At 42.8% G+C, this 24,254-nt stretch overlaps 3 protein-coding genes across 21 annotated transcripts in view; 1 reads left to right on the top strand and 2 right to left on the bottom strand.

Moving 5' to 3' along the window:
• The window catches only part of caska (calcium/calmodulin-dependent serine protein kinase a), a 214,666-nt gene that overhangs the window by 110,019 nt on the left and 80,393 nt on the right, over positions 1-24,254 (top strand). For all 19 annotated transcript variants that reach the window (XM_036003864.1, XM_036003863.1, XM_036003866.1 and 16 more), the window contains exons 6-7: positions 19,811-19,913; positions 24,079-24,254. In XM_036003864.1, coding sequence (XP_035859757.1) covers positions 19,811-19,913; positions 24,079-24,254 — 279 coding nt within the window. The remainder of the gene's footprint in view (positions 1-19,810; positions 19,914-24,078) is intronic.
• On the bottom strand, positions 692-5,372 carry LOC118495535 (probable G-protein coupled receptor 82). The gene is made up of 3 exons (XM_036003871.1): positions 4,440-5,372; positions 1,746-1,886; positions 692-1,100 (listed from the first exon to the last, which is right to left on the bottom strand). The coding sequence occupies exons 1-3, from the start codon at positions 5,262-5,264 to the stop codon at positions 861-863; spliced, it is 1,206 nt and encodes a 401-aa protein (XP_035859764.1). The 5' UTR covers positions 5,265-5,372; the 3' UTR covers positions 692-860.
• On the bottom strand, positions 13,316-17,111 carry LOC116050698 (probable G-protein coupled receptor 34). Its single transcript, XM_031300937.2, has 3 exons — positions 16,404-17,111; positions 14,870-15,468; positions 13,316-14,069 (listed from the first exon to the last, which is right to left on the bottom strand). Exons 2-3 carry the CDS (start codon positions 15,442-15,444, stop codon positions 13,487-13,489), a joined length of 1,158 nt encoding a protein of 385 aa, XP_031156797.2. The 5' UTR covers positions 15,445-15,468; positions 16,404-17,111; the 3' UTR covers positions 13,316-13,486.

Raw genomic sequence — 24,254 nt, forward strand, 5'->3', positions numbered from 1 at the left:
CCGGCGTTCTGTACAGCCCTACCTTCCAGATGGTTCTCTCCACAAGACTCAAGTTATTTGCATGGACTGTCAATGTGAACTGAGTACGGCCGGAGTACGTCCAGTCTCAAATACCACTTGAACATTAAAAAAATGACAAATATCTCTTTTAAAAGTACATTAAAAGGTGCTCTGAGCGATGTTTTTTAGGCTACAACTTTTTTGTGACATACAGCAAACATCTCCTCACTATCCACGAGCTGCCTGTCCTCTGAACACACTGTAAAAAACATCTCCTCACTATCCGCGAGCTGCCTGTCCCCTGAACACACTGTAAAAAACATCTCCTCACTATCCACGAGCTGCCTGTCCTCTGAACACACTGTAAAAAACATCTCCTCACTATCCGCGAGCTGCCTGTTCCCTGAACACACTGTAAAAAAACGCGGTCTCTGTACACAGCCCAGGCTCCACAAACGGCAACAAAAACAAACTGGCCAACCTGCACCACCAAACATAACAAACAGTGTTCCAGCCAATAACCGACAAGAAGGATTTGGGGGTGGGAGGGGTTGGGGGGTTAGTGCGTGGAAGGGAGGGGGAGGGGACGGGATGAGGAGGAGGAGGGAGGGGCGAGCTAGCCTCCGTTTTCTTTGACAATACTTAGAACGTCAACAAGAAGTGACGTCACCCAACATCGCTTAGAGCACCTTTAAGAACAGATTAAAAAATATGCGATTAATCGCGAGTTAACTAGGACACTCATGAGATTAATCGCGGTTAAAAAATGATTGACAGGCCCTAATATTTCGAATTCATCAACAGCTAGGCCACCGCAACGGCAGCACATTGTCAGGTTTCTTTCAAAAAGATTTGCCGTGTTACAAAACACTTCCTTGGCTTAAACCCGCCGTAGTGGTGGCCGCATTCCCATCCACCAACTGTGCAGCATTCTGATTGCCACTTCCTGTAACCGAACACATCTGTCTGCTTTCAGGGTTGTTCTCTTTGCACCTTAAAAGTCTGAGGGTTTGATGGCGGAAGGTCTTGTCCAACAGGAAGTACATCAAAGGGTCAGTTGAACCTCTCAGTGCAGCCAGAAGCAGCAGGCAGTTCTTCAGCTAGAGGAAGAGGAACAGAAACCCGTCGTCATACAGTTTGCTCCTTTAGCCGCGCAATCTGCTATAAATAGGTATAGGTAGTGTGGTATATTGACATTCACTTAAGAGTTGGTATAAGGAGATGCATGAACTTTACCATCACAGCATTACTATTTAAGCCACCACAGTAGTAAAGAATAACATCTCTTTGCTTTAACCCTCCTGTTGTCCTCGGGTCAAATTTGACCCATTTTCAAAAGGTTTCTGTATCAGAAATATTGGTTTCTTTCAACCATATTTTCAAAATAAAAGTAACTTGGATGGTTCCCTACACCGCTCTTCACAAGTAAAATAAATGATCAGTTCAATACTTTTATTGAATTTGGGTGTTTTATTTAACTTTATAGCATTTGATAAAAAAAAAAAAAAAATGATAAAAGAACGTTGAAAAAAGTGACAACAATGTTGGAAAAAGCTTCTTAAAACGTGAAAAAAACATAAAAAAAAGTGATCAAAAAACATCGGAAGTAGTGACAAAAAAACTTGGATAAAAGTGACAAAAGTGTCGAAATAGACGACCAATTTTTTTTGATTTTGACTGAGAAAAACAAAAAGGTGCATGGTCAATGGGAAGACAACACAAGGGTTAGGGTGATATTTAGTCACCTCGACGAAGGTGGAGAGTGGATGACAGTGGTTGCAGGTGTTGGGGCCGGGTGAATACTTCAGCTGATGTTGGTAATGAGCCACATAAATGAAGATGGGTTTGAAGATGTGGTATGGCAGCAGACAAACTGAAAGAACAATCTGAGAGGAGATGGCTCTTATTATGGGAAGCAGAGAGACATATGCATGATATTCTGTTTTTAGTACTGCCTTTTCAATTCAACTCAATGTTCAATTTGTGCAATAAATGAATGTTGGAAATGATTTCCTTTCATTTGTTTTAAATCCAACAAGCAATGTGTTGTATTTTAGCAGAATACTGAAAGCAGCAAAAACTGAAAACACTTTAATATCTGTTTATCGTAAATAATATCGTTATTACAATATTCAACAACGTTATCGCTAGGGCTGCCACCTCTTAGTCGATTAGTCGACTAATCGGTCGTTTTGGTCTTAGTCGACTAAGATTTCTTTAGTTGATGAGTCATTTTTTATGCTTATTCATGCTTAATTACTCATTTCCAAGAAACTTATGAGCACATTTCTGGTAAGCACAAGATTTAAAGTGGTGCTTTTGCAGGATTAATTGTGGAGAAACTTAGTTTTACACATGGTTCATTAACTACATTTATATTGTGCTTTTCTAGTCTTAATCACCTCTCAAAGAGCACAGCTCTGTCGATTACATCAACTAATCGATTAATCGACAAAATCATATTATTAAGTGTTAGTCGACTAAGAATTTCTTTAGTCGAGGACAGCCCTAGTTATCGCATATTTTCCTCATATCGTGCTGCCCTACACTAAATGACTGAAAACATACACATAGCAACTACAGATGACTCAAAATGACTACAAAGAGGCACAAAAGGACTGCAGACACGCAAAAAATCCACAAAATTAGATGCAACAAAACAATCACAGAAATGCACAACTACTACAAAGAGACTAGGGGCCCTATTTTAACGATCTAAGCGCACGGCGTTAAGCGCATTGCGCAGGTGCATTTAGGGCGTGTCCAAATCCACTTTTGCTAGTTTGACGGCGGAAAAAAGGGTCCGTGCGCCGGGCGCATGGTGTGTTTTTGGCGTAACATGCAATCAACCAATCAGAGATCATCTCCCATTCCCTTTAAAAGCCAGGCGTGTTTGGACCTTGGAGCATTGCTATTATGATGGAGGATTTACACCGTAATATTTTTATTTGTAATCTTCTGCATGTGTGTGTGCTGCTGTGCGTCCCTGTGTGTGTAACAAGCATAGTGTGCGCGCTGTGTGCACGAGCCTAGGCGCATTTCACTAATTCGCTGTTAAAATAACAATGAAATGCTGCATTTTTAGACCAGGTTTTTGTTGGTCAATGGCGCGATCACTTCCCGCTGCCTCAAGATGGCAATACGCCCAGAATGCACCTGAACACACCTCCCTGTAAGACCAGCACGTCCATGGGCGCACAGATGGGCGCAGGTGCATTTGCTATTTAAACGACGCGGGCGCTGGATGGGAAACTGACAACCGTGTCTTAAACTAGCAAAGACACTTGGGTCAGGCTTTGCCCATCGCCGGATGCAAGATAGGACCCTAGGGCTGAAACTAACGAAATGGTGAAAAATGTGGATCAGTGTTTCCCAAAAAGCCCAAAATGACTCCTTAAATGTCTTGTTTTGTCCACAACTGAAAGATATTTAGATTACTGTCACAGAGGAGAGAAGAAACTAGAAGATATTCACATTTAACAAGCTGACATCAGAGAATTTTTGACGTTTTTTTTTTCAGTTTTTTTGAAGAAACAACTCACACATCCAAAAATTCTTCTGTGCACGTTGGAAAATATCATCAACTTGGAACAAAGGAAAAAATCCCTCACTCTGCTATTGCTATAGCATCACCGTGTTTATTAACAGAAAACTAACGTTCCGGCTCCTCAGGACCCTCATCAAGAGTCTCCTCTTGCATTAAAAAGGACTCAAACTGATCAATCGATTATCGAAATAGTTGGCAATTCACTTAATATTTGCAGATCTTAATTGGTTTTATGTTAATAATTTATGTTTGACCCAAGAGATTGGAATTAGTTATGATTACAAATGCAATAAAACCACTTTAAAGTAGGGCAAGGCATTATATCCATATCACAGTGACATCGATATATAAGGGTAGATTAACAACAGAAATGTTATTATTTATATGTCAGCTCCTACTACATAGCGTAACGTAGTTTTCCCCGCGTGTCTCTATGACGCGTAACGTTAGACAGCCAATCACAGACATTAGATCTTGGTGGAAGCATGCTGCATGCTGATTGGCTCATTAACACTGATGAGATTTACTCCTTAGGTTTTGAAATTGGGTATTGAACGATGAGGCGTTTACTTTAGTTTAGAGGCAATTCGGTAGGTGCCTAAAAAGTACTGAATTTGGTACCCGGTCCTAGCTGCATTACAGTAAAGTGATTTCATTTTCTGAACTCTACCAGACTTACTTGCTGTTTTCATATTTGCCTTTGCCCACTAAGTCGTTGTATCCACGTTATTGGTGATTATCAATAGTCAACCCTACAATATCGCCGCAATATTGACATCGATATATATGGTTAAAAATATCGTGATTATTTCATTTATTCCCATATCGCCCAGCTCTACTTTCTACTCTCTAAGTCGTTATTTTAGAGTTTAGCAGTATAACCCATAGTCACCTGGATGACGGCGATGTTTCGGAACACCCTTCCCAGCATGCATTGGGAGGTGGGGACACTTGTGCTGCGACGAGAGCGCCGGATATGCCTCAACACCGTCATGTAGGACAGCAGTACCAGCAGGTAAAACACGAAGAACAGGGTTATGACGGGCACGGCGACAGTCGCGGAGCGTACGCCCCCTATCTCCACCGCAGGGTTGTAGCACACCTCGCCACATCCGCCCTTTGCAGCAGCGTCGCCGCTCATGGCTTCGTTCACCGAGTAGTAAACTGTCACAGGCACGATGCCGCCGACCGCCACCACCCACACCGCGGTACAAACCCTGCTGGCGAAGGAAGTCCGCTTGAGACAGGCGAAGAAGCTGTGGGGCAGCAGCGTGGCACAGCTGCTCGGCCGCGACGCGTGCGTGTGCTGGATGAGCGCCGCGAAGCGGCTAAGGGCCAACCACGTGAGGATCATGATGCTGATGTAGATGTTGATGTGGAGCACCGGGGTGACGCCGTGCAGCACCAGCTGACACGGGACGCTGCTCTGCGTCCAGACAGAGCCACGGGCGTAGTAGGCTGCGAGGAAGGGCGCGGTGAGGGACAGCATCACGTTGGAGATGCTCAGGTGGGACAGGTAGACGTGGATGGGGGAGGCTGCGGAGATGCACCGCAGGAACACCCACAAAGACAGCGCGTTGCCCGGGAGAGCAGTGAGGAAGAGGAGGGTGTAGACGGATGGGAGGAAGAAGAGCGTGGCGGCGGTGGGGCAGAGTGGAGGAACAGAGGAGGAGTGGGACGCGTTATCCAGTGGAGAGGTGTACGTTGTATACTCCATTTGATCTGGCAACACAAAGGTGATAGATAAGAGAGAGAGAAAGAAACAAATCTGCTAAGGCTACATTAACATTGCTGTGTTTTGGTTTAAAAAGGAACATCTTCTGCTACGTTTCCCCCTCTCATTCCCCTTGCTCTGACGTTTCCCCCTCTCATTCCCCCTGCTCTGGCGTTTCCCCCTCTCATTCCCCCTGCTCTGGCGTTTCCCCCCATCCCCCGCTCTGGCGTTTCCCCCTCTCATTCCCCCTGCTCTGGCGTTTCCCCCTCTCATTCCCCCTGCTCTGGCGTTTCCCCCTCTCATTCCCCCTGCTCTGGCGTTTCCCCCTCTCATTCCCCCTGCTCTGGCGTTTCCCCCTCTCATTCCCCCTGCTCTGGCGTTTCCCCCTCTCATTCATTTAAATACGCCTTCAGGAAGACAGGAACTTCAGAGAGTTGGAACGGCACAATAACACATGGTGGTTAAACTGTACTGCCTGCTAAATTCTCTACTGAATTGAGTGTTCATTAAATTAAAATTTTGCGCAAGTCATCGAAATCTCCCATACCTTCTTCACGTATGTGAAATGAGTTGTGCTGCGTCTGAGTTTTTCTTTAACAGTATCCATATCAGCATCCCACACAGATCAGTCGGCGTTAAACGTACATACCTTTTGACAGGAGCTCTGTCGAGATCATCCAACAACAGCGGCGCTCCTTCAAGTGAAATATTCCCAGAGGAAGGTAGAAACAGATATTAACAGCCGGCTCGATGCAGAGCTTTTTCTTCATCTGCTTTTAATGAAACTAGAGGTTCATGTTTCACAGCTGGTATCTCGTTTGTGGCTGTGTTGGTATTTGTTTCCTCTTCCGTTTATGACTATATGTGATGATGAAAGCCATGTAGTGTACTGCTTGAGAATAGAAACTGTCTCGTACAAAGCAATTGAAGACTCTGCTAATCAAGCAGGCTTTTAGTTAGTCGAGGGGTTTTTATGGATGTTTGTTTTGTTTTCTATTTGTATTTAAATGTTCTTGTATTTTAATTTGTCGTATTGTATTACATTTTATTGTGAAGCACTTTGCGATTTTTATCTGTGAAAGGTGCTATACAAATGAACTTTACTTACTTCTGCTTGAGAACAGAAACTGGGAACGTGGTTCTTGTGGTGCATTTCATTACGTGCATGACAACAGCAGTCCACTGCATCATTTTATTATTATGTGGCAGTTAAGGACCCAATTTGCCCAATTTAAAAATATATATAATGCATATCAGTGTTTCCTTGAGAATGTTTTTTAGCAGTGTGATTTAACTGTATTTTTTGAGGAACTATAGGGCACTTCACATCTACAACAGGTCTACAAAATGAATTTTACAAGAAATTCTTCATATGGAAACCAAAACCCAAAGTATAGAATGAAACCATTCATAATGAAACCAATTCTGTAGCCTAATTCATTACAACCTAAAATTTCTGTGTAATATAACACAACTATTTACTATCATTACATCCATGACTACATCTATAGACTATTTCCAATTTATATGATAGTACACTGACTCGCTTACCATTTTAATGTTTCCAGATGTTTGATATCAGGACGATGAGCTGACAGAACTGACAAGTTGAACGTTATCCAATCAGAACGGACCCACCGCGGTGACGTTTTTGGTGGAGCTGTTCGTTTAATAGTCAACTCGGAAGAAAGCGAACGTTTTGACAATAAACTCCATCAACACAACAGTAGGTGGAGTTAAACTGGACGGGCCCAATAACCTCTGAATAGTTCTACTGGTTGTTAAATTGCAATGTGAGCCATAGGCACCGATACCGTGGGTGCCCACGGAAAATATTGAGCACCCACGTGTGCCAGACTGCCAGTAGGCTACATTGATTTAAAATTACACATTGCAGTTGGTCCTAAGTGGAGCGTCTGTCATAGTGTGATTGGTTATGTCGCTGTCAGTCCACGAAGCTGATCGCGGTTACGTGTCAGTTAAACTTCTCATCTCCAATCCTATCTGTATTTGTGAGAAGTGGCGCTGTCCTGAGTTGTCGATAGCCTACTTTATGGCTTTACTATATACAATTTTTTTTTTTTTTAAAGTACGTGCGCCTGTGAGCACCCACGGAGGAAAACATAAATCGGCGCCTATGATGTGAGCGGCAGCCAACGTGCATTATGTCGGCAGGATAATTTAAAAGGCAACCACGACTACATTGTGCGTCTGCCCTATTTCTGATACCGTGGCGGCAGAAATTTTGCCATGGCGGGCCGCCACTACAAAATCAACATAGAGGAAACACCGCATATTGTATCATTACGACTACAAATGAGACCAGCATGCAACTTATATTGCAGCCAATCAGCTTTTGTGTTATTGGCTCTTACGGACGGTGTTTCCGGACTCTGACGGGTTTGTTTTGCTTGGTTTTGGTTTGTTTTTTATGTCGTGATATAGGTCTTAAATTTCATTCATAATGGTCTTAAAAAGGTCTTAAAAAGTCCTAAATTTGACTTGGTCAGGGTACCCACAGGGTCTTAAAATACAACACTTACAAAGCTAACCAGGGTACCCGCGGGGTCTTAAAAGTCTTCAAAATGTCTTAATTATAATTTCGAAAAATAGGGCCTTAAAAAGGTCTAACATTTGTCTTGTCCTTTCATAAGATTAAATAACTCCTTCATTGTTTCGTCACAAAGCATGTTTGTATTGAATACTACAATAACATGTTGTATTAAGTTCAAGTACTTGGTACTTGGTTATTTTTATAGCCTACAATCCTTCCATCTGATATTCCATTATATTCTACATACTTTTGCCAGTATGTTCATGAAGTTGGTATTACATTTATGTAGCTTAAAGGAGCACTTACCCACATACCAGCAATATGTCACCTGTCCTACCCGTGACACAGCCTGCCTCGACCAGTGCTATGGAAATATCCAGGACGCCTTCCACTCTAAAGCACTGCCCGGTTTAGGGAACTCGGATCACAACATGATCAAATTGATGCCTGCCTATGTGTCCAGGCTGCGGCGTGAGAAAGTTAGAAAGGTGGAGGTCAAGTGCTGGACTGCTGCCACCTCCGAGGCACTGCGAGATTGTCTAGAGTGCACGGACTGGAACGTAGTGACCGATGGGACCGAAAACGTCAACGACGCGGCGTTTGCTATCTCGGCGTTTGCTATCTCGGCGTACATAACATTCTGCGAGGACACAATCATTCCCAAAAAGATTGTTAAGATGTTTCCCAACAACAAGCCCTGGGTGACCCCAGAACTAAAACAACTTCTTAACCAAAAAAAGCGACTGTTTAAATTGGGAGGAAATAGAGAAGAGAAAAGAACTGTACAGAAAAACATAAAAAGTATGATCAGGGATTGTAAAGCGGCATATAAACGTAAAATTGAGAATTTTTTTAGAAATGATGCTAGGAGAGCATGGCAGGGGGTTCAGGCTATTACAGGTTACAAACCTAAAAAACATCTCATGGAAGTGGAAAATGAACTTGAAATGGCCAATGATTTGAATGACTTTTACTGTTGATTTGATATCCATGATTTTATAGCTGAACAGGAATTGGTCTATGAAGAAATCAGTAGTATGAAGTGTGGGGACATTAGCATTTCTATAGATGATGTTAAGTCCTACTTTAGACATGTGAACCCCCGTAAAGCTAGTGGGCCTGATGGGATTAGCAGCAGGACATTAAGAATGTGTGCAGATCAGTTGGCACAGCCCTTTCAAAGGCTGTTCCAGCTGTCAATAGACACTGGTGTAGTTCCTTGTGTATGGAAAAAATCTTTGATCGTGCCCGTACCCAAAAACAATAAACCTAGGGAACTTAATGACCTGCGCCCTGTTGCCCTAACATCCACAGCAATGAAATGTTTTGAAAAAATAATCCTGAAACAGCTTTTATGTGAGGTCACACCATCCTTGGACCCAAACCAATTTGCAAGTCATGCAGACAGAGGGGTTGAAGGTGCACTGCTGACCCTGACAAACAACATATATGAGCACCTTGAACAGGCAAAGAGTCCTGTCAAGATTGTGTTCATAGACTTCAGCAGTGCCTTCAACACAATCCAACCCCACCTGATGGTAAAAAAACTGGTACACCTCGGGGTTAACCCAAGATTAGTTTTGTGGATTTTTGACTTTTTGACGAATCGTAGTCAACAAGTCAAATTCAACTTGTGTGTCTCATCGTTAAAAGCCATAAATACAGGGGCACCACAAGGGTGCGTTCTATTCTATACACCTTATACACCAATAACTGCCAGGCAACCTCCTCAGACCACACTTATTTTAAATACGCTGATGACACAGCATTAGTGGGTTTTGTAAAGTCTAATATTGCATCCCTAGAGGGTTTTGAGAGGGAGGTGCAGGGTTTTACTAAATGGTGTAGAGATAATTTCCTTGTGGTAAATGCGAAAAAACAAACAAAGGAGATGACCATAGATTTTAATGAAAAAGGGAATTATAGTTCCACCTTCAAATATAAATGGTGTAGTGGTAGAGCGGGTTACAACATACACATATTTGGGTGTTGCAATAGACAATAAACTGACACTTAATGACAAGTCCAAAAAGTTACAGAAAAGGATGTTTTTTCTAAGGAAACTCAATAATTTTAGAATAGACAGCTGTATTCTTCAGATGTTTAACAAAGCTCTCTTACAGAGTGTCTTATCATTTGGCCTTATTTGTGCCTTTGGTAACATGTATATTAAGGACCAGAAGAAACTGCAACGAATAGTCAAAACAGCCAGTAAGATCATTGGAGTTGATCAGGTATCTGTAGCTCAACTGTACAATGACCTTAGCTTAAAAAAGACAGAACAAATTTTAAATGATTCAGCCCATCCTCTTCACCAGAATTTCTTAAGAAGCAACAGGTCAAGTGGCAGACTCCTGCAAAGGAAAATTAGGACTACAAGGGACAGCAAGTCTGTTTTGCCTACAGCAATTAGACTGCACAACAATAGACTTAAAAACTCTTAGGCATTTTAAACTACGAGCATACTGTGTATATCAACACTCAACTTTTAAATACATGCTTGTCATGTTCCCTCAGTGTTTTTACTGCCTTGTCTGTCTTGTCCTTGTTTTTCCTGTCTTTTAATGTTTTTGTATTTATGTTTTTAATGTTATGCAGTAGGCTGTATAACGATGGAGCGTGTAATGGTGACCACATGAATTTCCTACTTGTGGATAATAAAGTTTACCTTGACCTTGACATTTCATTCGAAATGGTCTTAAAAAGTCTTACATTTGTCTTAGTGAAACCTGCAGAAACCCTGGTATATGTACTGACCAGCCATTGTTTATCTGCTTGGTAAAATACTTTGACTGTATGTGTTTGATTGTCTGAAATGGTCTGGGATTGAATTCCATTCCTTCAACCTTCTGACAGACCAGGCTGAATGACTGAAAGAACCAGATAGCAAAAGATCAACCAACAAGTTCTCTGTCTCTCCGCCTTTTAGTCTCACCTACACAGAAGTGACACCCAGAGAATCTGCTGACATTTCTTCACGCTGTGTGTATTTGTTCGGCCTTGGGGTGGCGCTGTTGTTTCAGTTCTAGCTGAGAGGCAAAGAGAGTTGGGTGTGTTGTCTAGAGCTTCTCTCGTTCCTCTCGTCACACTGTAGGATCTATTTTTGACTGACACATTTAACTATGACTGATCTTTCATAAAACAACACGGCTTGCCACAGTGGTATACGCTTTGAAAACTAGTGAAAACAGTATAAAGTCTAGACACGCGTTGTTTTTTCACATATAAAAAAAAGATATTTACAAAGAGTGGCGTTCTGTCAGTGAAGCCTGATGCTTTCATCTCAGTAAAAGGTCCTCTGGGTCCTCTGTGAGCTTGTGATCATCATAATTTCTCCTGAAAGTTCAGGCTTTGATGTACTATACAGTAGTCCGCATTTTCTTTCCTTTAAATTTGCCTGAAAAATGGCACACTGATAGTCTGGAGGGTCACACATCGGTGCTTTTGTTTTTATTTCAGCAGTACTTGACTTCACAAATCCTTTCTTTGGCAGTCTCAATTGTACAGTATAATGCTGCTGAGTGTGTAGTTCTTACAGACTCTTATACTTCTTATACTACTACTATAACACTTTTTTTAAACGTTTTTTTCCCCCAAAAATGAAACTAATAACATGAATCCAACATATTATTAGCAAAGATCAATCTGCATATTTGTAAAAGACAACAACAAACTCAACAACATTCATTATACGCTTACTGGCCTGTAAGGTAGCCGCTATGGGAGCCATCCACAGATACAGGTTTATTATGCAACTCCATTACAAAAAGTCTCACCACCACTTTGGGTCCAGAGACTGAAATATCTCAACAACTATTTGATGGATGGTCATGACTATAGGCGGTCTGGCAATCTGGCAGTTCTGGCCAATGCCAGACGGACCGATGCACTCTTGGGCCGATTTGGGCCACTGGAAAAAAAGATTTAAAAAATGCGGCAACACTGGCATTTTACACTAGTTTGACAAAAATATGCAAGACTGTACGGCTGCAGCCTGGAGCCTCCCGTCTGCTGCCGTTTGGCTTATACTTTTCAAAATAAAAGCTTGCGTCTGGTCCGCTGTGTCTTCATACTTTCCATACAATTACATTTTCATTCTATTCTAAGATAGTTTATTTGAAGGTTTTATGAATTGCTCCAGTGTGTGTATTATTTCATTATGAAAGCCTGTAAGTGCGCCTCATGCTGCTGGTGCCTCTAACGTGAGCCTGGTTTTAGCAATTATAAAGAAATTAATGTACCCGTCTGAAATTGGGCCAGGAAAGGGACAGAAGTGCCAGGGCCAAATTTTTGTCCCAGTCTGCCCCTGGATATGACATTTGGTGCAGATAAATGTAGTGCCCAGAGAGTGGCTTAGGTGATCTTTTGAATTTTCCTCTTTTTTCCGCCACCAAAACACACAGGTTGCTGTTATCCACCAGCTCTAATCTCACCATGAGATTAATAGAGGGTTTGTTGCTTATGATAAAGGGAAATGGTTAGCAGTGTTTTAGTAAAATGTCCTGTGTACAAGTTCATGTAACTAACATAAATATTGTTTATTTGCTCAGACAGGACAATCAACAGGATGTTTAAACCTGACACGTTTGTTCCCTGTAGATTAGGGCTGCAGCTAAGGATTATTTTAATTATCGACTTATCTGTTGATCATTTTCTCGATTAGTTGTTTGGTCTATATAAAATGTCAGGAAACGGTGAAAAATGTGGATCAGTGTTTCCCCAAAGCCCAATATGACGTCCTCAAATGTCTTGTTTTGTCCACAACTCAAAGATATTAATTTTCCTGTCACAGAGGAGAGAAGAAACTAGAAAATAGTCACATTTAACAAGCTGAAAAACAGAGAATTATTTACTTTTTCAAAGACAAAATGACCAATTAATCGATTATCAAAATAGTTGTCGATTAATTTAATAGTTGACAACTAATCGATTCATTTTTGCAGCTCTACTGTAGATAAAGATATGTTATGGAGACAGTAACATTCATGTTACTTCTGTAACATTAGTTCCTGCATTGTACGCCGTAGTGGCAATGTGAAATACATGTACATGTTGAGGAGAGCGGCACTTTCTTTGCTGCTGCCGCTGGTTGCTGTCATGATAGCCTCACATTGCCAGACCTTCCTCCAACGCGCTGCTGAGGAGGGTCTGGCTAGTCCACACAGCATCCCGGGATGGGAGAAAAACGTGCTCTGGTTTATTGGCTTTTCTTTAAACCAATCACAATTGTCTTGGGCCGCACCAAGCGCCGGACACCGCGATGTTTTGGTGGAACATGTGTACGTTCAACAGTAGTTTTAGTTGGGCGCCTGGGTCCTTTCATGTCTAAGCTGTCCTATCGAATAAAGGCCTAAAAAAAGTGCCAAAAAAAATCTTTAAGTAGTTGAAGTCGTGCAACAGAAAACTCAGATTGGACAGATAGTCTAGCTAGCTGTCTGGATTTACCCTGCAGAGATCTGAGGAGCAGTTAACCATAGTCCTCACAAATCCACCGGAGGTTAGAACGCCAACACAAAGATAGAGGAAGGGGACGGACATCCGGCCAAAATGAGGGACATCCGGCAGAATTTCCGGCGGCAACAGAGCAACTACAGAAGTGAAACGTTGCCGATGTAGACTACTGTCATGTTGACTTTTGGAAAAGATGGAGGCTCCATGTCTCAGAGTAGCTTTACATCACAGCCTGGCTGAATTCAGTATCCGTCCTCTCCTTCAAATGGCTGGTAAAGCTGACGTTTGCCTGTCCTCTGTCCATCCTGCTGGTCTTACCGTCCTGCTCTGCGGTGGAGCTGCTCCCGCTCCCTCCAGCCAAATCTTGCGCACAGAACACGTTGCCCACCAAGCGCAGCACCTCCTTCCTCACCGAGGAGGACAACAGGAAGAACATGACCGGATCCAGGCAGCTGTTGAGGGCTGAAAGCAGCAGAGCCACCTCGTTGGCTTTGTTGGCGACGTCCTGCCAGAAACACGACGTGTCTGTGATCTGTGTTATGATGTAGAACACCCTGACCATGTGATAGGGCACGAAGCACACGATGAAGAGGAAGAGGATGAAGAAGGACTTCCTGGAAGTTCGGGCGTAGCGGGATGCGTTGGGCAGGTTGGGCTTCTCTTGTGACGTCCTCAGAAGCTTGAGGGCGATCTTTCCGTAAGACACCATCAGAGAGACGAAGACGAGCCAGAAGAAGACCAGCACGGAGATGTTGATGTAGGCTTTCCACTTTGCATCATGGAGCTGCTTGTAGTGGAAACACCTGGAAACAGCAAACATATGTCAGCTCAAACTGACTAATGCAGTATGCTATTCCGTATATGTCATAATGTTGGAATTTTATCTTAAACGTGGCCAATACGTCAAATAATGAGATAAACATATTTCAGAGAAATCCTCGTGAGCTAAAGCGTTCAGATTTCCAACTGTTCTGAACGCTCTGGCTTCAACAGTTTTTTCTTCTCTCAGGTCGGTGTCACGTAACACCGAGCCGTTCTATGATTGGTCATAATGTTATAATATTAAATGATTTTTTAAGCTACTGCGGTGTTCACATTGTCGCATGTAGCTACATGCTAATGGCAGTAAAATATGTAATCTTCGCTGCCAATGTTTCTCCCCAATCCCCAAAAGTATCCCCAATTCCGGGTCACATTACTCCGTAACAATTCCGTTGACTTAGTATTTGGTTTAGAAGCTTTTAACGTCTATATTCTATTATTGTCCACTGCTAACAACAGTAGCTGCGTGCTATCGCCAGATAGCTGTAATCTTGGCATTAAAGCATGTTCTAGTAGAATCAAACCTGAAAATGCAATATAATAGATCCACTTAAACAACTCGGGATTTCAACTGTAAATATCAGTGGAAAATCTTAAAGATTAGTCGAATAGTTGCAGCTCTAATCTGGGTACAAAAAGTATCGAATGCAGGTATCTTTTGACTGGAGAAGTTTCGATGCTACTTGGTTGGAGTTATTTCGGTCAATACGTAAAAGGAATCTAGTTCCAATACCCAGCCCCAATAAATACATCCAAGAGTTTGATTCTAGGTGTCACCAACCTGTTCTGCTGTGCTGGATTCTTTGACACCAGGAACGCCAAAATCACAGCGAAGGCCACAATCCAGATGACGGCGCAGAGCACGGTGCTCCACTTTGTGGACCGCAGTCTGTGCTGCCCCCGCGCGCCACGATGGATCTTCATGTAGCGATCCACGCTGATCAGCCCCAGCAGCGCGACGCTGATGTACATGTTCATGTAGAAGAGGCTGCCCACGACTTTACACAGCGTGGGACCCATCGTCCAGACGTTTCCGCGGCTGTGGTAGAGTATCCTGAACGGCAGACAGACCACCAGCAGCAAGTCCGCGAAAGCTACGTTTATGAGAAACACCCGCACGGAGTTCTTCTTAGAGTCAATGTAGAAGAAAACCCACAGAGCCAACAGGTTCCCAACGAGACCCAGGGTGAAGATTACAGTGTAGAACACCGCCAGCAGGCTCTGCAGCGAGCCGTTATCCACACAGGTTTGGTTGGTCGCGGTTAAGTTCAGCTTGCTGCTCTCTGTGAGACAAAGGGAACTGTTGGGAGTCTGGAAGGTGGTTGTGGCATACGGGGTGGAGATGTGTTTTGTCATGGTGTTTTTTTGTGATCCTCAGTCCTGCAAAATGGGAAGAAAACAACATGGGAAGAACTTTGGATGAACAGTTTAAGGAGTTGTTTGCTTCACGTGCAGGTTTGCGTTGTCCAGCTGTATGATGATTATGTCAAAATCCGCCCTTTTGTTTGAGTAAAAGCTCAAAGCTGAAACAGAGCAGTGGTCCCATCTGAACGTACCCAAACATGTTCACTTGATCTGTAGATTTAACGCTGCGTCAGCTGGGCTTATGATCGAACATTGTTTGGTTCATAGGAAGATGGATGGATTGATGGGTGGCTAACCCTGCGTGTTTATGCATGCAGATGCTCTGTGGTTAACGCTCGGAAACACGTCCGTTTATCGGTGTTTTAAGCCCCCAACGTCTCCTTCCAGGCAGTGCAGCCTTGAAGGCACTAGGATTAGGCAATGGTTAGGGTTAGGTGCCTTGAAGTCAACGGTCGCAGCGCTGCCTTGATCTCGATTAGGCAATGGTTATGGTTTTGGTTAGGGTTAAGGTTAGGGTTCGGTGCCTTGAAGTCAACAGTTGCAGCGCTGCCTGGAAGGAGACGTTAGGGGCTTAAAATACCATCAAGCAACCCGTCCTGTCTTCTGCTTCTGAATAGTATTTTTCTGTAGATTGATTAATCAGTTAGACGTCTAATCCCTGTAGCTCTTAATCGACAATGAGAAAAATCTTATGTTGCAGCCCTAATTGTTATAACTCTCTACGAGTTAAGAGGTCTTAACATTCTGTGAAATCATCTATGAATAATGTGAAAGGACGAGTTTACAGAAGCACAAACAAGCAGAAGTGTCAGTTCCTATCAAAAGATCAGTAACTGAAAAAGCATTAAAAGGAAAATGGCTTGCTTTGCTCACAGCATGTAGCACTTATCCTGCAGCCAGTTTTAGAGACGCTGCTTATACTTCAAAGTGGAACTTGTCAAAGTACTCACCAAGTCATTGAAGTCCATTAATGGATGTTTGCTCTTGTTTCTTCTTGCACACAATCTCCGTTGGAGTATCACTTCTCACAGTCCTTTTCTTTCCATCAGAGTCACTCCAGTGTATTCCGCCCCCCAAGTTTAATCCGTAGGATAAACTATCCAAAATATGCGACCCTCATAAAGTTCACGACCCTTTCCTTCAGTCATTGTGTTTTTAACTCTCTGCAGCTGTCTATCTCTCAGTCTCCAAATATTATAAGTCCAAATATAAGCACAACTGCGAAAGAGTCTTCCTTTTGTTTCCTCCCCCCAGCAGTGCTGCGGAAAGTATGCAGAGAAATGCTGAAGTGCAGAATGTGGTAATGTTGTGAAGAGAAAACTTAAAGCTGTGACTGTGGTCAACCCCTTCCCTTTTACCGTGCAGAAATGTGGGCTGAGATAGAAAGAAAAAGAAGGGCAGGGCTTATTTCAGACCTTCTGATTACACACATGAGGGCGAGCAGTGGATTCACAGAGCATGCTCCACTTGTATAAACACAATCTGCTTTCCACTGTGGGCTCTGATTATAATATGGAGGTATCCGCTGAGTGTAGCCAACTGTGAAAGAAAAATGCTCCCAAAATACCAGCGTATGCCCTCACAGTAATTAAAGCAAGGCCAGGTTTAAACTGCCACCCAGGAGACTATGGGTCGATAGGAGGTAAATGTGTAGGCCGAGGGTCTGGGGAATCAAACACTTTCTCTCGAATGTTAATCATCGTATTATAAAATCCTCCAGTTGTGTGTGTGTCAGACGCAAAATCAAGATTTACACGAGTTAAACAGCAGAGAAGTGAAAGTTTAAAAATTGTATTTACTGTACTGTACTATACTTTCAGTCTCCTCTCTCTGCAGGAGTACAGTACTACTACTTTTTTCTACGTTTGTGGCACTTTTTGATGCTTTTATTGACATTTTTGACATTTTTTTGACATTTTTGTGACATTTTTATGAAGTATTTGACGCTTTATAAGCGCGTTTCTGGCGCTTTTTTGTGCTTTTTTTCTGACATTTTTTACGCTTTTTCGAAATTCTTTACTTTTTCTTTTGACGTATTTGGTGCTTTTTTGTAGTTTTTGCCACTTTTTTTTACATTTTTGGTGAGTTTTTTGGACAAATTTGAAGTTTCCGATGTTTATCGCAACGTTTATTAAGCTTATTTGCATTTTTGACTTTTCGACTGGTTTTTGTTTTTGACATTTTGGATGCCTTTTGGACATTTTTTACACATTTTTTGGCGCTTTCTCTGTATCCTCATACTTTCCTTTCGACCACTTCACATGTCTGTAAAACATTAGGGTAGCTGTGTGCTGTTACATGACAACATGTATTATAACATGTTAAAACTTTATATTAATTGCGATTGACCGTCAGTTTTTACCAACATGGACAAGAAGTCCCTAACCCCTGAAAGCTCAGCGTAGCTTCAATGCAATATATGCTATGCTAGGCGGCATGAGTGTGCGTTTTTATTTCGTTAGTAGTTTTTAAATTTCCTTCTTTTTGCGACATTGTTGACTTTTTTCGGACTTGTTTTGGACCTTTCGGACGATTTTGATACTTTTTGCGACGTTTTGGGCTCCTGTTTATAATGTTTTGGTGCTTTTTTGATACGGTGTTTGACGCTTTGGACAAGAAGTCCTTAGTCTCGCTTTGCCAGACCATCCACACGCTGCGGAGCGGAGGAAGGTCTGGCTAGTCCACACAGCATTCCGGGATGGGAGAAAACTGTGTTCTGGTTTATCGGCATTTCTTTAAACCAATCACAATCGTCTTGGTCGGCGCCAAGCTCCGCATGGAGCCGCTGTAAATTAGCCGTGCAACAGAAAACTCAGATTGGACAGATAGTCTAGCTAGCTGTCTGGATTTACCCTGCAGAGATCTGAGGAGCAACTTCAACTTTATTTGTGTCCCCGAAGGGTGATTAGGTGTGCAGCAAGTATGAACACATACAAGAGATATAAATACACACAAGTTCTACACACAGTCCAGAGTGGGGTGGGGTGAGGGGTTCTCCCCATGTTTGCGTGGGTTTCCTCCGGGTGCTCCAGTTTCCCCCACATGTACTTGGGAGCCAGACCCAGGCCTAAAATCCACAATCAAAATGTCACGTTGGTCTGTGTGTGTGTGTGTGAGATGTAATCTGTCACATAACACACTCAGATTTTGCATACTGATTAATTGCAGAGCTGAAAGAATAAACACTTGGGGATTCAGGTCAGCGGTGGAAAACAGAGCAGCTAAGGAGATTCCCCACTCAGGAATATAAAAACAGATTCTTCAAAGAGGAGGAAGGCAGTAAGTAAGGATCGGATTTGGGTGCTGTTGGTGTGTGTCGCGGTAAAAAACCATCTCAGAGCGCCTGGAGTGCTTTATCTCCTCCACTGCCAGGGCAACTGCCTCTCTACCCCCTTCTGAAGGGAATTAGGCTATTAAAAACCACACACAGCATGCTACACACACACACACACACACACACACACACAGTCTAGTGGCTCTGGTCTAGACCTTGTACCATGTAAACTGACTACACAGCCAACCTTTCAAAAACCTCATATCACACACACTCACTCACACACACACACACACACACACACACACACACACACACACACACACACACACACACACACATCCTCAACACATAGTCAACAGCCGAGAATATATAACAACCAAGGAATAAAGAAAGAAAAGTAAAAAGGTAGCCAAGAGTTCAAATATGACTCCTCCCCTGACCCATATTCATGAGGGAAATGGCTGCAGGTATAAAGGAGCAGTTAACCATAGTCCTCATAAATCCTATGGAGTTTAAAATGCCAACACAAAGAAAGAGGAAGGTGACGGACATCTGGCGAAAAGACATGCATCCGGCAGAATATCCTGCGGCACCGGAGCAATCTCGGAAGCGGAACGTCGTGGATGTAGACTAAGAAGTCCCTAACCCTTGTGTGTGTGTGTTTTAAGTCTTTGCAATGAGCAATAAAGAATACATTTTCATAAAAAGTATTTGGATTGGGTTGTCTGTTTTCCAATGATGTATATAATGAATGACATTGCCACATTTTAACATCACAAAAATCTAATTGCAAGTTGATTAATTTCTCCTCGAGCTGTTTATTTCTGTAGGAAATGATCTTGGTTAGAAACTAAACTTGAGAATGAATTGACTGAATTGTGACTAACTCAAACTGACATTCTGCTAAGATACTACATCCCTCTCCTGTGATCCTGTGTGTGAGGTCGTGCTGGGTGACAATTTGGGGGTTTGGGCGTGTCTTGCACATGTGATTTTTGTTATTTATAGGAGGGTGTCGCTCTTTAATTAGGAAAGAAATGTGAGCATTAAATCATGTGTCTGTGTCCTCTTGGTTCTCAGCCTCACTGCGTGCTGCTGGCGTCCAAAGAGAACTCGGCTCCGGTGAAGTTGGGCGGCTTTGGAGTCGCCATCCAGCTCGGGGAGTCGGGACTGGTGGCCGGAGGTACAGCAAACACAACCGTACATACTCAGATCAATTCAAATCAAAAGCACGTCGTCTTTCCCGTGAGGGAACTTTATTTGTGGCGCATTCAGACACAACATACAACAATACATATTCAATAAGCATACCCGAGACTTAATAAACACTTACAAATACAAAAAATTGTGTTCATCTTTTGGTGAACATGATGAAACCATTTGTGGACATATTTGTGGATATTTGGATGGGATTAATGTAGTGCTGTCAGTTAAACACATTATTAACGGCGTTAACGCAAACCCATTTTAACGGCGTACATTTTTTACCACAAGAGTAACGTTCTTTTTGGCCTAGCAAACTTTGTAGTTTTTTTCACATGCTGTTGCAACAACTAGTAACGTTAGAAAAACTACAACACCACACCGGATCTAGCTAGACCGGAAACTAAACAACAGGCACGCCGTACACACTTGTTTGGGCTTGCGAGCCGGCCAAAGAGTAGTAGGCTAACGTTACGTTTTGAGTGGATGGCGAGCGTGAGACGCCGAAATGGATGCCAATAAGATTCTGAATGGAAAGTTTACTTTTAAAAAGTTGCCAAATGGTTCTATTGACAAGACCAAAGTGATCTGTGTGTTTTGTCGTTGTGAACTGAGCTATCATCGCAGCACGTCCAGTCTGAAATACCACTTGATGGCCAAGTACACAGCTGATGGCCGAGCATACAGCTGATGGCCAAGTACACAGCTGATGGCACACAGCTGATGGCCAAGTACACAGCTGATGGCCAAGCACACAGCTGATGGCCAAGCACACAGCTGATGGCCAAGCACACAGCTGATGGCCAAGCACACAGCTGATAGCCAAGTACACAGCTGATGGCCAAGTACACAGCTGATGGCCAAACACACAGCTGATGGCCAAGTACACAGGTGATAGCCAAGCACACAGCTGATGGCACACAGCTGATGGCCAAGTACACAGCTGATGGCCAAGCACACAGCTGATAGCCAAGCACACAGCTGATGGCCAAACACACAGCTGATGGCCAAACACACAGCTGATGGCACACAGCTGATGGCCAAGTACACAGCTGATGGCCAAGCACACAGCTGATAGCCAAGCACACAGCTGATAGCCAAGCACACAGCTGATGGCCAAACACACAGCTGATGGCACACAGCTGATGGCCAAGTACACAGCTGATGGCCAAGCACACAGCTGATAGCCAAGCACACAGCTGATGGCCAAACACACAGCTGATGGCCAAGCACACAGCTGATGGCCAAGCACACAGCTGATGCCAATTCTCCGCCCCCTCCTCAAAGCCAGGCGACAAAAGCACAAAGCAAGTCGATCAACATTTCCATGTTGATAAGAGCATTAAAATGAGAAAAAAACAATGGGACAAAAAGAAATCAAGGGACATTTAGGATAGATAAAAATGTGCGATTAGTTGCGAGTTAACTATGACATTAATGCGATTAATGGCGATTAAATATTTTAATCGTTTGACAGCACTAGATTAATGTTACAGGGGGACATGGGGGTATAAAATATTCACTGTTCTTCTCAATAATTGAACCCATCGTTCCAAACAGCTTTTCGACCATCGTGATATTGTCGGTAATAGACGTGTATGTTTAAAGAGCCTCCTGAGGGGGGTGCAGAGGCAGAAATGGGAGGCAAATATACTGTGTGGAGTGAATTTGAGTCAAAAATCATATATGAAACAAACATATAATTCATTGTGACTTCCACTTCCCGATTATATCTTTATTTTTGATGTCCATCACAAATAAAAGGCCCATGAATCTAACTAGAAATCAGAGAACCTGTCTAAAAATCATCACATATTTTAAGTTTTCTTCAGTATCAAAGTAATTACATTACATTACACGTCATTTAGCTGACGCTTTTATCCAAAGCGACTTACAATTGCTACATATGTCAGAGGTAACACACCTCTGGAGTAACTATGGGTAAAGTGTCTTGCTCAGGGACACATTGGTTGATGTATCACAGTGGGAATCAAACCAGGGTCTCCTAAACTAAGAGCTTAATCTACCAGTTAGCTCCTCTGGTAGCTAAGAGATTAATCTACCAGTTAGCTCCTCTGGTAGCTAAGAGATTAATCTACCAGTTAGCTCCGCTGGTAGCTAAGAGATTAATCTACCAGTTAGCTCTGCTGGTAGCTAAGAGTTTAATCTACCAGTTAGCTCCGCTGGTAGCTAAGAGTCTAATCTACCAGTTAGCTCCGCTGGTAGCTAAGAGTTTAATCTACCAGTTAGCTCTGCTGGTAGCTAAGAGTTTAATCTACCAGTTAGCTCTGCTGGTAGCTAAGAGTTTAATCTACCAGTTAGCTCCTCTGGTAGCTAAGAGTTTAATCTACCAGTTAGCTCTGCTGGTAGCTAAGAGTCTAATCTACCAGTTAGCTCCTCTGGTAGCTAAGAGTTTAATCTACCAGTTAGCTCTGCTGGTAGCTAAGAGTCTAATCTACCAGTTAGCTCCGCTGGTAGCTAAGAGTTTAATCTACCAGTTAGCTCTGCTGGTAGCTAAGAGTTTAATCTACCAGTTAGCTCCTCTGGTAGCTAAGAGTTTAATCTACCAGTTAGCTCTGCTGGTAGCTAAGAGTTTAATCTACCAGTTAGCTTCTCTGGTAGCTAAGAGCTTAATCTACCAGTTAGCTCCTCTGGTAGCTAAGAGATTAATCTACCAGTTAGCTCCGCTGGTAGCTAAGAGATTAATCTACCAGTTAGCTCTGCTGGTAGCTAAGAGTTTAATCTACCAGTTAGCTCCTCTGGTAGCTAAGAGTTTAATCTACCAGTTAGCTCTGCTGGTAGCTAAGAGTTTAATCTACCAGTTAGCTTCTCTGGTAGCTAAGAGCTTAATCTACCAGTTAGCTCCTCTGGTAGCTAAGAGTTTAATCTACCAGTTAGCTTCTCTGGTAGCTAAGAGCTTAATCTACCAGTTAGCTCCGCTGGTAGCTAAGCGTTTAATCTACCAGTTAGCTCCGCTGGTAGCTAAGAGTTTAATCTACCAGTTAGCTTCTCTGGTAGCTAAGAGCTTAATCTACCAGTTAGCTCCTCTGGTAGCTAAGAGTTTAATCTACCAGTTAGCTTCTCTGGTAGCTAAGAGCTTAATCTACCAGTTAGCTCCGCTGGTAGCTAAGCGTTTAATCTACCAGTTAGCTCTGCTGGTAGCTAAGCGTACGGGGCTCTGGATACGTCACCCCGTGTATTGTTGTGATTGGTCGTAGTGTTATCCAATTGCGTGCAGTGAGATTTTCAAATGCATGCTTGGTGCCGCCCCTCGAGTTGGGCCGTTTTCATTACTCTATTGCCAGACCCTTACTCTTTCAGATTTGGGTCTGTATTTCCAGGTTAGCGAAAGGCGACTAATGTCGGAAAAAGCAACAAAAACTTGGAGAAAAAAAACTCACAAAGGCGACAAAAACTGGGAAAAAAACGAGAACAACTCCAAAAAAACGTCCAATAAAGCGACAAAAACCTCCAGTAAAGTTGTGATTATTGGGGGGTTTCAACCCCCCTATTTCCCACGTAAATTACACTGATGGTCAGAACACAGAGTAACATACTCCAGTCAAAGATGGGACTAAGCAACGGCTCACACGCAAGTTCTTGCACATGTGTTTATAGTGTACATATTACCGTTAATACTCTTCTTATTTTTTTCTTCTATTTCCTGTTTTATTCTTTCTTTGTGTATTTTTCTATCCTATTTAATATTTAATGTTTTTTTTTGTTTTGTTGTGCTGCATTGAGCTGCAGTGGCAAGTGAATTTCCCCATTGTGGGATCAATAAAGTCTGTCTTATCTTATCTGATCTTATCTTAAATGTCCAGTACAGTAAACCAACAGAGCAACATCAGAGTTCTAAACTCTGTAAAGGACAGCAGCAAAAGTCCACTTCACTTTGCACATTAAAAACCAGAAAACAAAGTTTCAAGAAGTAGGAAACCCACACAAGGTTAGTTTCCTCTTTTGTGTAATAATGCAAAACCAAAAAAGTAGGGAACAAATACAGAAAGACTCAAAGTGCACACCGAAACAATACCTTGTTTGTGTAGTTTAGAGACTATAAAAATGTAAAAGAACAAAGAAGTTGTATTAAGACCTGACTTCATAAGTGATGCACCCACACCACTGTGTGTTTGTCCCCCCAGGTCGGGTAGGAACTCCCCACTTCATGGCCCCGGAGGTGGTGAAGAGAGAGCCGTACGGTAAACCTGTGGACGTGTGGGGCTGCGGAGTCATCCTCTTCATCCTCCTCTCAGGCTGCCTGCCTTTCTACGGCACCAAGGAGCGTCTGTTCGAAGCCATCTGCAGGGGCAAATACAAG

This window comes from Sander lucioperca, chromosome 8 (genome assembly GCF_008315115.2).
Source record: "Sander lucioperca isolate FBNREF2018 chromosome 8, SLUC_FBN_1.2, whole genome shotgun sequence".
In the NCBI taxonomy this organism is placed as follows: Eukaryota; Metazoa; Chordata; class Actinopteri; order Perciformes; family Percidae; genus Sander; species Sander lucioperca.